Below are 15049 nucleotides of genomic sequence, written 5' to 3'. Positions count from 1 at the left end.
TGTCTATTCTTGAACTAAGAACAAGGCTGGAGATTGTTTTACAGGGATTCTCGACATAGGATGGCCTAATAAACACTTTTCAATTAAAAGAACTGTTTGAGGTGATAGAGTGCCTGCCTGGGCTATAAAACAGGGTTCCTATGAGGTTACATAACAGTGATCTTGAACAACCTCATCCATCAGCCACAATCCAGAAAATGTCTTCTGGGACAACCTATTGCCTGAAACAGACAATTCCAAGGAAGACAGATCACAGACCCACACACAGCCGCTGCAAGGACTTCTTTCTTCCTCTGTAAAAGGCCCCCAGCTTACCTTCCCCCTTTCAAGATACCCTTGCCCTCAGGAGAGTGTCTGTCCTTCCCTGTAGGTGCTAAGATTCTGGTCTCTTTCTGCTTTGTCTCTGCAAACTGCCTCAGAAATCTAAGAGGGGAGCCTCAGTATTTCCTGATCCCAGTTACAGAATCAGAGGTGCACTAAAAACAAATAAAAACAAAACCAACCCCGGGGAAGGCTTAAAGATCAGAGAATCACTGCTAGGCATTCAATAATCTCCTGATTATACTGACAAATAAGCTAAGCAGATCAAGATAAAGTGACTTGCTAGAGGTGGCAAAGCTGAGCCTAGAACCTCTGGTTTGTTTTTGTTTGCTTTTTCAATCTAATAAGCGAACACACACACACACACACACACACACACACACACACACACACACACACACACACACACACATGCCTGGCTTTGTAATAACAGAGGAACATCGAATGTGTACCGACTGTGGGAACAGACTGAGACATAGGGGCTTGGTTTCCATCCAAGGCATCCAAGGCCTTACTGCAATAAGGAAAGAATAGGAAATTTAAGAACAAACAGGAAGTGGCTGGGACTTCTTTTTCAAAGTGGAAGTAGTGTTGCCCAGGTGAGCAGCAGGCATAGGGTGGGGTGCCTTCTTCTGTGTGGGCTGAAGGTTAGGGAAGGGCCAGGCTAGGTGACCGAGCAGGTCCTGCGGAGCCTGCAAGCAGGCCTAAAGCCTGGAACGTGAGCAAGCAACTTCCAGGGCCCCTCTGGGCATACAGCTGATTCAGCCTCTGGGCTCATGACCCCAATGTGTAAAGATGAGTGGGAGAAAGCCTCATTCCAGCTGGCATCCGTGGGCGTGGGAGCGAGGGGGAGAAACCACGGCGCAGAGAGCGCGCCAGGAGGAGGGAGCTGCACTGAGGCCGAGACGGCGGTGACCCCACCCGACCCCCTCTTCAGGCGGAGACACTAAGTGCAGCCGAGCACCCGCTGAACCAGCGGCTCCGGGCCTTCCGGGGAGGCGCGCGCGGCCTGGGGGCGGGGCATCGCTCGGGCCCTGCCCACGCAGGGGTGCGTAACAATGGGGCGGACCTCCCTCGGAACGGCGCTGCGGCGGCCGGGGGGGGGGGGGGGGAGCCTGCGGGGAGGCGGAGTCGCCTGGGCCGCAGCTGCTGCCCAGCTCGGGATTTGAAAGATTATAAAGTCCGGGCAGAGAGGGCGGCGGCTTCGGATGCGCGTGTGGCGGAAGCGCCGGCGGCATGAACTACCCCGGCCGCGGCGCCCCGCGGAGCCCCGAGCGTAACGGCCGCGGCGGAGGCGCCTGGGAGCTGGGTTCGGACGCGGCGGGAACGTTCGGCGGCGGCGGCGGCGGCTGCTGCTTCGAGCACCAGCCGGGAGACGGCCTGCCGCTGGCGCTCCTGCGCGCCGAGCCGCTGCACCTGGCGCCGGGCACCGACGACCTGAGCCACCTTGCTCTGGACTCGTGCCTCAGCGACGAGAACTACGACTTCAGCTCGGCCGAGTCGGGCTCGTCGCTGCGCTACTACAGCGAGGGCGAGAGCGCGGGCGGCGGCAGCTCCTCTTCGCCTCCGCCGCCGCTGGTCACCCCGAACTCGGGGGGCGGCGGGGCGGCGGGAGGGGTCCCCGGGGAGAGGAAGCGCGCTCGGCCGGGCAGCTCGGCAGCCCGGCACCGCTACGAGGTGGTGACGGAGCTGGGCCCTGAGGAGGTGCGCTGGTTCTACAAGGAGGACAAGAAGACCTGGAAGCCCTTCATCGGCTACGACTCTCTGCGCATCGAGCTCGCCTTCCGGACCCTGCTGCAGACCACGGGTGCCCGTGCCCGGGCGGGGGGGCGCGATGGAGACCCGGTCTGCGGCCCGGCCTCCAGCTCCGGGGAGGAAGACGATGAGGATCGCGCCTGCGGCTTCTGTCCGCGCTCAGCCGGGCCCGAGCCCGAGATGGAGGAGCTGGTGACCATCGAGCCGGTGTGCGTGCGCGGCGGCCTCTACGAGGTGGACGTCACTCAAGGAGAGTGCTACCCGGTGTACTGGAATCGTAAGTGGCTGGCTAGGGGTGGGCCGGGTACAGCACACGCTAGACTGGGTTAGGGGCTCGGTTGCTCCGCGATTCCTGCCTACTGCTGGTCGGGTGAGGATGCAGATTTTGCGGGATGCGTCGTCAGGTGAAGGGTAAAAGAGCAGATGGCAGCACCCAAGCTGCCAAGGGGTGGGGGTGGTCAAGAGAGGTGGATTCCACCGGGGATGGCGCCTCCTGGGTGAGCCTAGTGCTGCTGCCATCCCCTGGAGGGGATCCAGGAGCGGATCCCCAATCCAGTAGCTTTAGTTTCTTGACCCTACCGGTGTCCACATGGGTATCTAATACGGTCTCATGTCTCCTGAAGCGCTGTTGATTTAAACAACACGCCCTGGAGTGAGTGGCAAGGTTTGGGAGTGTCTGCTTGAGAATCAACAGTTTAGTTAGAGACCCAGGAAGAGAAAAGCCCTGGCGGGCAAGGAGAGCTAAGGTGTGTTATTTCCCGGGGTGTGTTGGCAGAAGAGAAAAGAACAGCAGGAAAAGACTCTGGGAAGTGGTTTTGTAGCCTCCGTGTATCATGCTTGTGTATCTCTTAAGTTCTGTTTACATATTTTTACTTTTGCTTCTTAACCTGGAAAAACTGCAATACCTACACCTCGGTTTTCTCATCTGTTAAATGGGACTGTCGTAAAGGTCTTAACAGTGCATAGACAACACGAGTAGGTTTTAAATCAAAGTAAGGAGAAAGGCAATCCAGTCTTAGCATGATTAATGTGACATATAATAGTATAATCATATAATCATATGTGATATATAATAATTTGTAACGCACAGTATTAACTTTACAGGGTTCAGTCCCCTAACTCAGATGTCCTTCCTGATCTTTAGACCCTTCATATGTCTTAATTTATTTTGACATATTAATGTGTATTGATGGCTTAGCTTCCTTTCAGTGTATTTAGTGACTTCTGGGCAGAGTCCACCACCTTTATCTCTGTATTCATAAAACCTAGAGTAATAGGTATTCAGTGACTTGGCATTGGATTGCAGCAGTAATTCTGATAATGTCAAAGCATGCATACATTAAGTGCAAGTTACTAATGCCAAACTTGGTAATATTAGCACAGCAGAAATTTCTTGCTACTCTTGATGACCATCAAGACATTTGTTACCTTTTTTTTTTTTTTAAAGATGAGATTCATGAGGACTCTGTCTCTCTATGTCACCCTTTGATTGTAAGCTCACCAGGAGCCCTTGCATTCATTGTATATTTACTTAGTGATTGAGACTGCAAGCATGGTGCTCCAGTGTACATTATTGGGAAAATTGTTACCTTTCAGAGGCGCCCCCTCCCCTTAATGAGCCAAACATCACCGTGGGTCTTTCCTGTAGATAGAAGCACAGAACTTAGTGGACTCAGAAGGATGAGAATGCAGAGCATCCTGGAGAAGGGAACTGGAAACCATCTCACCGTTAGCCCAGACTTAGAGTGCCTGGGTGATTTTTACACGTTTTAATGATTTACTGTTCACACAAAGTAATTTTGACAGTCATTTCACTGTGGCAGCAAGTGGATGTTGACTTTCAGCAGATGAGGAAGTAGCCCAGTGCAATTAATGAGCTTGACCAAGGTCACTTAGCTAGAAAGTGATGCAGCAAGCATCTCTTTAATCAGAGAGGGAACACAAGGCCATGTCTGAAAATTTTCACCCACAGTGGGGAGGCTGCCAAGGATGGAAGACTGAGTCCAGAGGTTGGCTGTAGTCAGATAGAGGAAGTAGGGGTGTTAGGGAAAGGGGCCAGCACATCCAAGGACACACAGGCCTGAAACTGCAGAGCAGTTAAGAAATGAAGGCCACAGCTCTGAGGTTCACACATCCAATATGGGTTTGGACTTGACCACCCTGGAAGAATGAGGTGTGCGAGGGCTGGTGTGCGGCACACTGGGGAGAACACTGCCCAGTGCAGTGCTGAGCTTTGAACTTTCTCCTTTGAGTCACAGTGAACCAAAGGTGCTGTATCGGTTAGGTATGTTAGTGTCTATGCACCAGGCAGGTGTATTAGTGCCTATGCACCAGGTAGGTGTGATGAGTGTCAGTTGGAGAAGAGAAAACAGAACACCTTATGTTACAAATCAGTTGGTTTGTGGTAAAGACCAACACAATAAAACCTGAAGGTCATGTGGACTTAAGCCTTTCCAGTTTTCCAGCAATCATTTGGCCAATTATGGCACATAAATTACTTGTTAATTAGTATAGAAAAACAGCCACTTTGTTTTCATTTTAGTATTTTGTGATCCTTTCTCTATGATATAGCCAACCCTGTGGGTATTCATCTTATAATGTAGAGAGAGAACACAGAATCAGTCTTTCTGCTGTCCCATTAAGTTTCCACATCTCACAATGCCCTGTGTAACTTTATTTGAATTGGTTTCCCAAGTTTCTATGTATTGTGTAGTTTTCACACCTTTGCGGGAGAGTTCATTCCCAGTATGGTCATCTCACCCTTTCCCCAAATAGCGGGGCTTATCAATACTGTCCAGCTCTCTACCTTCCAATTGTATGTTTTCTTCTTTATCCTTTGGGAAACTGCATGGTGGTAATGGAATATTTTTAACCAAAAAGGAAAAAAAAAAAAACCTTCAACAAGGACCTCCTTAGTATGGTAGTAATGTCTGTTCTTTGGCCACTTAGATTTTTGTGGCCTAATTTAACCCACTGTTTCTTGGTATTAGGGAGAATGAGCTAGCTCTGTCCAAGAAACAAAAGGTATTAATTTATCCTTTCTTCCGAACTTTATTCACAGACAATATTTGAACCATTTAGGCATCTGTCAGGCAGGGGATAGCATTTGTCTTCTACAGATAGGAAGTTTTTATAGATGGGTGGCAGGGGAGGGGGGAAACCTAGCTGTAGGACATTTGTTTCTGTTTGTCATCTATTTAGATATTCTCATGACTGCATGTGGACATTGTAGATAAAAGCTGATCATTGCTGAGTAAAAGCTAGGTGAACTCCCTTGTTCCCACAGTTCCTTCTAAGCTACTTGTTTTGAGAATTATCATCTGTGACATGTTAGTATGGGGTTTGGGCACACAGGACTAGGTAGGTAACTGCCAACTGTATATGGGTCTCAAAAAGCCCTGCACCCAACGAAGATTAATAGGGTGGTCACTGCAAAATTGGGTGCTCCAAGCGTGTTGCTGGCCTTGTTATCAGAGGTGACAAAATATTTGTAAAGAATATTGACAAGAAAGTGGCCAAAGAATATAGTCACAGGCTGATGAGAAGACATCTGGAACTAGAGCTGTTTCGTGAGCTTAAAATAGTGTCGCTGCTATTTTGTGACCTTGATGTGTACAGCGTACACTGGAGAGTGTATAATTTTTATTCACTGAGCAAATTACTTAATTGAGCACATGTTTTCTGGGAATGGGTAGTTTCCAGAAGCAGCTACTAGCCACAGGTCTCTAATCTCCTTCTGGCTCTAGTCATATTGTTATAGTTCTCAGCCATTTACGCTGTCAGACTGTTTAGAAGTCAGACTGTTAACTTCGTGGATGTTAAAATGAAAAGGGACATTATATTCCTGACAGAACAAGGTTTTAAAAACTGGAGGTTCCCCTCAAATATATATTTATTAATTTAGCATAAATGTAACTTATTCAAGTGTGAATAGTAATCCTTTATGTGGTACAGTAGGTATCATGAGGGAATGTAACAGGGTCCAAGGGGGTCTTAGGCACTTCTTCTTGATCAGTTTGTCTCCAAAACAGGATTGTAGGGGTTTAGAGACCACTTAAAATAGTAACATTCTAATTATTAATACTATTATTAATATGCCTATCTCTGAGAAAGTGCTGTAGAGTTTTCCCAGATTGTCCTTCCCCAGTAGTTCAGATTAGAAAGCGGCATGGACACACATTTACAGACCCATCATCCCAGGCCCAAGTCTGCTTTGAGTGCTTTGTAAGTCACTGAAGCAGCACAGGATGTGGTTAGCTGCCACATACACAGAAGGCAGGACCTGGCACTCCCCAATTACAGTCCATTCACGACTTCTGTTGATCTTGGCTGTTACTGTTGATCTTGGCTGTTAGTTTAAAAAATCTTATCATACATTTCATTTATTGTATTCACCTTGTTTCTTTACGGCTTGAATGTAATCGTGCATGCTATACAAATGCTTTATGTAAATGTTCAGGATGGATCTCTCTCCTCTGCCAAGTCCCTCCTCTTTCTTCATGTACTGTATTATTATAAAAGATACTTTGTGTTCCTTCCTCTTCCAGAATTTATTTCCTGGATCTTTTATTTCTCCATCAATGCCTGTGTTTTGTGTTTGGTTGGGGCTTTTTATGTCTGGAACCCTACAGCTGATCCCTTTCTGTAGAGAACAAGAAAAGACTGGATGTGCTGGCCAAGGCATCTTCAAAAAGTCATAGACTCTAAGGGGAGGGGAAAGGGAGGCATGGCAGCAGGGAGCTAAGACTTCACAGGAATCCTGAGGTGGAGATTGCTGGCAGAAGAGGTTGACAGTAGTGCTAAAAACCCTGGAATTGGGGAATTGGATCTAAGGCCTTTATCTTTCCATGAGCAGGACAGCATTTAAACATGTCTTCAAAGAACAACAACACTGATAAAAGGTACAGAGTCAGACAGTCCTGACTTTTTGTGTCATGGTACATTCCTAAAAAGGCAGGAAAAAAGGGGGGCGGTGGACAGAATGTAATTCTTCTCTCTCTCTCTCTCTCCCTCCTTGTGTGTGTGTGTGTGTGTGTGTATAGTGTGAGTATTCTGCCTTCATTTCTGTCTCTGTATCATGTCTATGCTTGGTGTCCGTAGAAGTCAGAAGGCGGCATCAGATTCCCTCTAGCACTGGAGTTAGAGATGGTTGCAAACCACTATGTGGGTGCTCTTAATTCCTGAGCCATCGTTCCAACCCCACCCCCAGCCCTACACACTTCTCTTCTAGTTGTGTATCTTTAAAGAGAAGGTGTGCCCATAGAAAAAAGTTAAATCACTGATAAATGAATGGTATATTGAGATGAAGAACATATATAGATATTTCTGATATGGCAACATTAGGAGACAAGTGGAATGTAAGCTAATAAAAAGCTGGTATTGACTATGTCAGAGAACTGTAGACAAACAGAAGAAACAATATAATGGCAGCAGCAATTTTATCTTTTATGTACTACTTTCCATTTTTACCAGATTGCCAAGAAGAATAAACTGCATATTCATTAATGTTTATCCTGTAGCCTTAAGCTTTGTTAAGATAGCTTTTATCATTGTTATTCTTGCATGTTCAGATTAACTATTAGGTAACTACAGGGGCCAGACCAGCCTTTGGAAATTATATTGTCATTGATACTTCTTTATCCCATAACCAGAGCTACCTGAGAATTCCAGAGAAATAATACAAATTGCATCTGAGTGATGTATGGCATTTCTGAATACTTATAAGCTAAGCTTTTGTGTGCTTGATGTAATTTTTACTACTGTGTGAGTAGAAATCTGTATTTCTGCTTCTCCGTTTGGCTATTCCATGGACCATTATTTTAAACATTGATGCAGATTCACCCTTGCACTCCCTAGCAGCTGTCTATTACTTTCCCTCATTTTTTGAGACAGGGCTTCTCACTTTTCCAGTACTTCCCAGCTAGACAGTAAGCTCCAGTGCTGGGATGATAGGCATATGCTACTGTGTCCCACTTTGTATGTGCTTACAGGGATCTTAACTCAGATGCTTGTGTTTGCACTCAGGCCAGCATTTTACCAACTAAGCTGTCTCCTGCCCCCCCAAAACCTACATTTTAATACGCAATATATGTAACCTTCTTCTAAATTTGTTTATGATTTGGAAAACAAAGCCTTTGCTTTGATTCAAATATAATCCTTGGAAAGTGTCTGCTTCAAACTAAACCAGTGTTGGGTACTCACTAAAGTCAGTAAGTGTGATTGTTCAAGCATGTTTAGTAGCACCTACTAGACTCCTGGACAGTTGGTTGTCCATTGCTGAAAGACCAACGTAATGTCCCCAAATTAATGAACAGGCCAAAGAAATGGCTCAGCAATTAAAAGCATTTATACTGCTTTTGCAAAGGACCCAGTTTCAATTGCTAGCATACACATAGCAGCTCATAACCATCTATAACTCCATTTCCAGGGAATCTTTTGGTTTCTGTGAGCACCAGCCATGCACATAGTGCTTGTATATATATGCATACAGATGAAACACTCATGCAGAAAATAATAAGCCTTAATAAATCTATGAACAGATAACTTGCCTTTCCTTGACATTCTTGTTTCATGTCCAACCACTGATACATTTTCTTATTTAAGATTGGTATAAGTTACTTATGTTTTTCTCTTTGCCTTTTACTAGGAAGAAAATTGAAACATACTGCTGTTATTATTGATGTTACTGGGAATTAAATCCAGGGCCTCATACATGCCAAGCAAGCCCCCTGTTAACAAGCTTTAGAGTATCTTTTTTGATTCAGTCACAGGTGTGTGTGTGTGTTAATTCATTCATGTGTATGCACGTATGTGTTCATACATGTGGAGACTAGAGGACTAGTATCATTTCTCAAGCACTATCCACCAGTTTTTGGAGACAGGATCTCTCAGTAGGACATGGAGCTGAGCTAGCTGGCCAAGTGGGCCCCAGGGATCTGCCTGACTCTACACAAAGATACATGTAAACTAAGTAAATAAAGTAGCAGACCACATTGTCTATTGAACTTTATTGGTGTGTGACCCTCCTTGTGTATTGTGAATGCCCAACATTGTAATACGGGATGCGCTTGTTTGGAATTCTGGTCACCTGACAGGATTCTGTCATAAAGACAGACCTCCTGCCCATCCGGGAAGATAATAGGTTCACATTATCTAGTGAACCTAGTTTAAAGCATTGGTTTTCAAATCACCAATCATTGTACTGCGACTCTTCAGCTTCACTTCTGCTATCTCTACCTCAGTTCTGACTGGCCTTTCTAGAGAGGCAGCATTGTGCATGTGTCTGTGTGACTGAGGTAACTTGGCTTATCTATGCCTTTGCTTCTCCCAGAGACTGTGGACACTGTTACCACCTTTTAGCACTGTATGGACAAGTGAAAATCCCCCAGCTTCCTGCATTCTCTCCCTCTAAATTTGTGCACTGCTTGACATTTTTGGCTCTCATTTCGGAGTCTCTTTCCTGATGTGACATTTTCTTGGCCTGTTGTTTGGTAATCACCCCTCAGGTAGGCAGATCCCTGGTGAAGGGCTTCAGCCTTTCTCTTGTTGCATCAGTGTGTCTGGTGGGGAGGGAGCCCTTTCCCATAGAAACACTCCAAAACCTTGAGCCTCTGCTTTGGAGAGAGGACTCCGCCCCCAAAGCTCATCCAGGCCATCTCTACCACCTTCCCTTCTGGGAATTTGATACAATAGAGGACAAGACCAAGCTACAGAAACCCACAGACAGCTGACCTGAACAAGGAGGAACTAATGGGCCCCCAGACTGATAGCTGGGAATCCAGCATAGGATCAACTCAGACCCCCCTGAACATGGGTCTCAGGAGCCTGGACAGTCTATGGGACCTCTGACAGTGGAACCAGGATGTATCCCTGGTGCACAAAAGGACTTTGGGAGCACATTTCCCATGGAGGGGTACTCCCTTAGCCTAAGACAGGAGGGAGGGCCTAGTTCCTACTCCAAATGATGTGACAGATTTTGTTGACCCCTCCTGGAAGACATCACCCTACCTGTGGGGGGGGGCATGAGAGGGAGGGAGAGGGAACTGGGATCGATGTGTAAAATAATTTTGAAAAAAAAAGAAAACGTTCAAAAGTCTGCCCAGTGTTTGGCTGAGGTAGAACCAGTAGTGCCTCTGGTGTTCTGCCATGTTGGCAAAGAAAAAAGGAGACCTCGGCCTGGAAACTTCGCAGGGTTCCTTTAGTTGTCCTCTAGCCAAGCCAGCAGGTTCTGGCATCTAGTAGTAGACTAATTTGAAATAACCTTGAATTTACCCCTAATAACAGGTTCAAGAGAGCCGCTTCTTACCAGCATTGGCAGTAAAAACTGGGCAGGCTCAGAGAGTAGATCGTCATTGTCAGATTTCTTTAGTTAAATCCTCAATTTACTGTAGTTGCATGACTTTGGACAAGTAATGACCTGTGACCTAGTTTCTTTGTAAATGGGGATCATTCCTGTGTCAAAAGATTCAGTTGACATGTATGTAGAGTTCTTACATGGCTGAGTGTTAATTGTTATAGCTAAGCCAAGCTAGTATAACTTATTTCTGATCTGGAAGCCTCCTCTCCTGGAAATTAAAAGTGATGTGATAGGCCTGTTTTCTTTGTGAGAAACAGGTGTGTAAAACTGCAGCTCTTCAAAAGCCACTTTGGCTTAAACTTGATGACATTCACCAATTTGTGAACACATACCACAAACATATTTCCATATAGCCACTTGTTCTCATCACCAGAAAGTTGGAGGAATCTCACTGAAGTATCACACATCAAGGGCTTTTCTATAACCAGATGAAATGAAGACAATGGAAGACTTGAGTCTGCAGTGAGCATGTTGGGCTCTGTCTCCAGAATGGCATCTTATGCTAAGCTAGTAGTTGGCAGTTATTATTAGCATTGTTCATCAGTCAGTCATCTTTCATCTTCCTCAAACTGATTATATTGTACCTTGATGTGTTTTTCTTCAAATTCATTTGCGTAGGATTTGTTGAGATTCTGGCTGACTGGGTTTGTAGTCTTTTTTTTGGGGGGGGGGGTTTCGAGACAGGGTTTCTTTGTGGCTTTGCAGGCTGTCCTGGAACTAGCTCTTGTAGACCAGGCTGGTCTTGAACTCACAGAGATCCGAATGCCTCTGCCTCCCGAGTGCTGGGACTAAAGGCGTGCGCCACCACTGCCCAGCTGGGTTTGTAGTCTTAATCTAGCCAGTAAAACATTTGTTGTTGTTTCTCTAAATTTATTTGAATGTAGTTATAGTTGCTTGGCTTGGAATCTAGTGTATTCATTGTGTTGCCACAACTCTGCATTTTGATTTACCTCACAAGCTCTATGATTCTTTTTTTCTTTTCAGCACTTTTCCTTGTGTTTCATTCTAGAAAGTTCCTATAATTACTATCTATTAGCACATTACTATTTTGAGTGTGAATAATTTCACTGGTTTTCTGTAATCTCTAATCAGCTATTGATTTCATTTTATGTTTTTCATGTGTAATGTATTTTTCACTCTTACAAGTTGTTTAGGTGTACCTAGTTTCCTGCTTTGTTGTGTTCATATTTTCCTTTGCCTTCTTGCATCAAGTATATGTAATGACTGTTTTAACATCTTGTTCTTACCATCTGTGTTGTGTGGGGGTGTGGGAACTGTCTGCTGGCTATCTTCTCCTGGGTGTGTTTGAGCTTAGAGTACCCACTAGGTGTTCTTAGGACTCTAGGATTCTTAGGATTCTGTAGGGCTCTGTAGGACTCTGTAAGACTCTAGGATTCTTAGGATTCTATAGGGCTCTGTAGAGCTCGGTTGTACCTCATCAGCTTTGCTCCAACACACAGATAAGTTACTACACAGTTAGGTTGACCTTCTAGGGCTTTCCTTCAACCTTTTTTTAGGGTCAGAGCAGTTTGTAATGTAAGAGTAATTTGTCCCCATTACTGAAGCAATGCTTGTGAGGACATTTGTCAAGATCCCTTGGATTTGGGGCTGGAGGGTTGGCTCAGCAATTAAGAACACTTAGCACACTGTCCCAACTTCTTACATCTCTGAGTCCATCTCCAGCTCCAGTTTGTTTCTCTCCTGCCAGCACTGCTCTCCAGCTACAACAGACTCTTACTGATCCTAGAGTGTATAAGGCCAAGCACCAGGACCTTTGCACTTAAAATTCCTTCTGACCCATTGCCATCATGTCTTATGATATACATTCCCCATGCCTAAGATGTCTGTGGGGCTCACACTCTGACCTAGATCTTGGCTACAAAGCTCACCTTCACAAGCATCAAAGCAAGGCTGGAGAGGTGGCTCAGTGGTTAAGAACACCAGCTGCTCTTCCAGAGGACCAGATTCAGTTCCTAGCACCCACATGGCAGCTCACACCCACCTGTAGCCCCAGCCTTTTTCTAACCTCAGCATTGAAGACATAAATGGTGCACAAACATAGGTGAAGGCAAAATACCCATACACTAAAATTAAAAAATAAAAACCTCTTTAAACAATTAGGTCCTTATAGCTTTTTGGAACACAAGGCACTCACATCCTTATATGAGCTATGGGAATTGTCACACTTACTCATTTTCTAGGTTTTTTTTTCCTTTCTTTCTTTCTCCCATATGTGCATAAATCAGTACTTAGCCAACGTGTCTTAAAATCTCTAGCACTGCTTTTCTTTGTAGCCCTCTATGCCCAGTGTTTTATCCTTTAGATTCTAACTGCAACTCAGAAAACTTGCTAGGGCTTTGGGGGGTTAACTTCCCTACATCACAACCTGGAAAGTCCTGGCAGAGCCAGCAATGGACAGTGGTTAGCACTTGTCCCACTTTGCTGCCCTCTTCCCGCAGTCCTCCTCCCTTATTGTTAGAAGCAGAGGTCTGTTCTTCCAGATTAGCAAACTGTTTTGGCCTTTGTGCTTAATTTTAAAATTTCATTTCATTTTACATTTGTTTCTGAGAGAGGGTTTCTTTGTCTAGCCCTGGGTTTCCTGGCACTATCTCTGTAGAGCAGGCTGGTCTAAAACTCAGAAGTCTACCTGTCTTTGCCTTTCAAGTGCTGCCACCATGTCCAGCTTTGTTTTTAAATTTTGTTTCACTTAATTATCATTTTATGTATGTTTGTCTAGTGGTGTGCATATGGAGGCCAGAGGACAGTTTGAGGAAGCCAGTTCTCTGCTGCTACCATGTGGTCCCCAGGAATTGAATCAGGCAGTCAGAAATTGTAGCAGTCACCTTTACCTATTGACCACTTTATAGGCACCTGCTTTTTCCATGTTTTAAATTCTTCGTATATTTCTGCATTTATGAGACAGGACAGAGTACTCTTAAATATTCATGTCTTTTGGTGGTGGGGTGTAGAATGAACAACAGTTCCCCATTAAGTGGGGGACAGTCCAAGTGTTTGCCACATTGAGAGATGTCTCTAGCCTTTTGGGGGAGCTACAGGCATAAATGCTTGCTAACTTTTTATATCAAAATTGTACACTGTTAGCTAATTTAATCAGTTGTAGCATTTAATTTCCTGTGCCCTCCGGTGGACTAAGTGTTTATAGCACCCTGAGAATTCATATACTGGAATTTTAACTTCCAGGGTGGTGGTATTAGGAAATGGGGGTGAGGAATGAGGAGGTGATAAGGTCATGAGATTGAAAGTCCTCCTCTGTGAGATCAATGCTTGTATAAAAGAGGCCAGAGAGAGCTTCAGTCCATCTGCAGTGTGTGGATACAGCAGGCTGTATCTATCTGTGAGGCAGAAAGTAGGACCTCACCAGACACTTGAGTCTGCCAGTGTCTTTGCTGTCAACTTCCCAGTCTCCAGAACTGAAGGATACTGCTGTGTGTGAGCTGCCCAGTTGATGGCATTCCACTGTAGTGATCCAGATGACTGAGACAGCTACACTACTCACTCCACCTTTCTTTGTCTGTTTCTTACAAGTTCTTTATAACAAAGGCAGGAAGTATTCCAGGATGCTAGATTAACTCACCAGTCCCAGTATGACTACACAATCTCATCTTCAAGTCATAGCAGACTTTGTGTTCCCTGGGCCGCCTTCTACACTTGTCCTGGCAGGAGGTATTCATTTGGAATTTTGAGATGATTGAAAAATGGGGATTTAATTTTGCCAGATGGCTGACCACTCCAGGAGGATACAGTCGGTTAACTACTCCTTATGGCTTTAAACACTTCAAAAGGTAGCCTCTGAGTCAAAGCAATGCAGTGATGTAGCATGGGGTCTGGAGTGAAGCAAAGTGACTTGTATGATACATTGCCACTCTGTTGCAAGGCAGTGCCTGATTTCAGTCTTGCCAAGTGTCTCAGTGTCCAGCTTTCTGTGCACTGTGAGCTTTTGCAGATCAGCATCCTGGATCTGGGCCATAAAAACCCCTCTTTCCTTTTTCCCTCTTCTGCTCCTCTTTTAAAAACACTAGCTTCTCTTTTGATTTCTATTCACCTCACAGCTCATTAAGATTCCTTTGCATCTCGGTTACAGTTTAACAGTGGCATTTGTTGCCATTCTCCTAAGAATGGTTTATCCTTCATGAGGGGTTTTCTTTCCACGGTTTCTAAAAGCTTGAATTCCTGTGATTAAACGCATATTTATCTGTTGTCTCCAGATAAAAGGAGGAGCTCATTACCCCTCTCTGACAAATAACTCTGGAGAGAAATGCCTGGCCTCATGCAGGAATGACTAAAACCCGGAGTCATGAGGATGGTGATGCTTTCAGAGATTGTGGCAAGAAGAGAAATAGAAAGGGCTGCAGGGGTTAGATTGGGATGAGCTTTTTCATGCTGTTTTTTTTTTTTTTTTTCTTTGTTTGTTTTTGTTTTTTTTTTTTTGTTTGTTTTTTTTTTGTTTTTTGTTTTTTGTAATCTTATGAAAATGAAACATTTGGCAGATGTAAAATGGAGAAGCTGAAACTTGCATTTTAGATTGCCACTTGGGCAGCAGTGTGAAAGGAAAGCGTAAATCTGGGAAGGGAGCTCAGAATGAAGAACCCCTAAGGG

The 15049-nt window shown here is 45.0% G+C and overlaps 1 protein-coding gene across 9 annotated transcripts in view; it reads left to right on the top strand.

The window, feature by feature from the left end:
- Positions 1-1429: 1429 nt before the first annotated feature.
- The window catches only part of Ddhd1 (DDHD domain containing 1), a 69913-nt gene continuing 56293 nt past the window's right edge, over positions 1430-15049 (top strand). For all 9 annotated transcript variants that reach the window (XR_007834021.1, XR_007834020.1, XM_051177068.1 and 6 more), the window contains exon 1: positions 1430-2353. Coding sequence is in view for 7 of the 9 variants with exons in the window: in XM_051177068.1 (XP_051033025.1) it covers positions 1558-2353 (796 nt within the window). In the remaining 2 variants the exon portion in view is untranslated. The remainder of the gene's footprint in view (positions 2354-15049) is intronic.

Source organism: Phodopus roborovskii, unplaced genomic scaffold (genome assembly GCF_943737965.1).
Source record: "Phodopus roborovskii unplaced genomic scaffold, PHOROB, whole genome shotgun sequence".
Lineage (NCBI taxonomy): Eukaryota > Metazoa > Chordata > Mammalia > Rodentia > Cricetidae > Phodopus > Phodopus roborovskii.
This window is presented reverse-complemented; position numbering and strand designations above follow the sequence as displayed.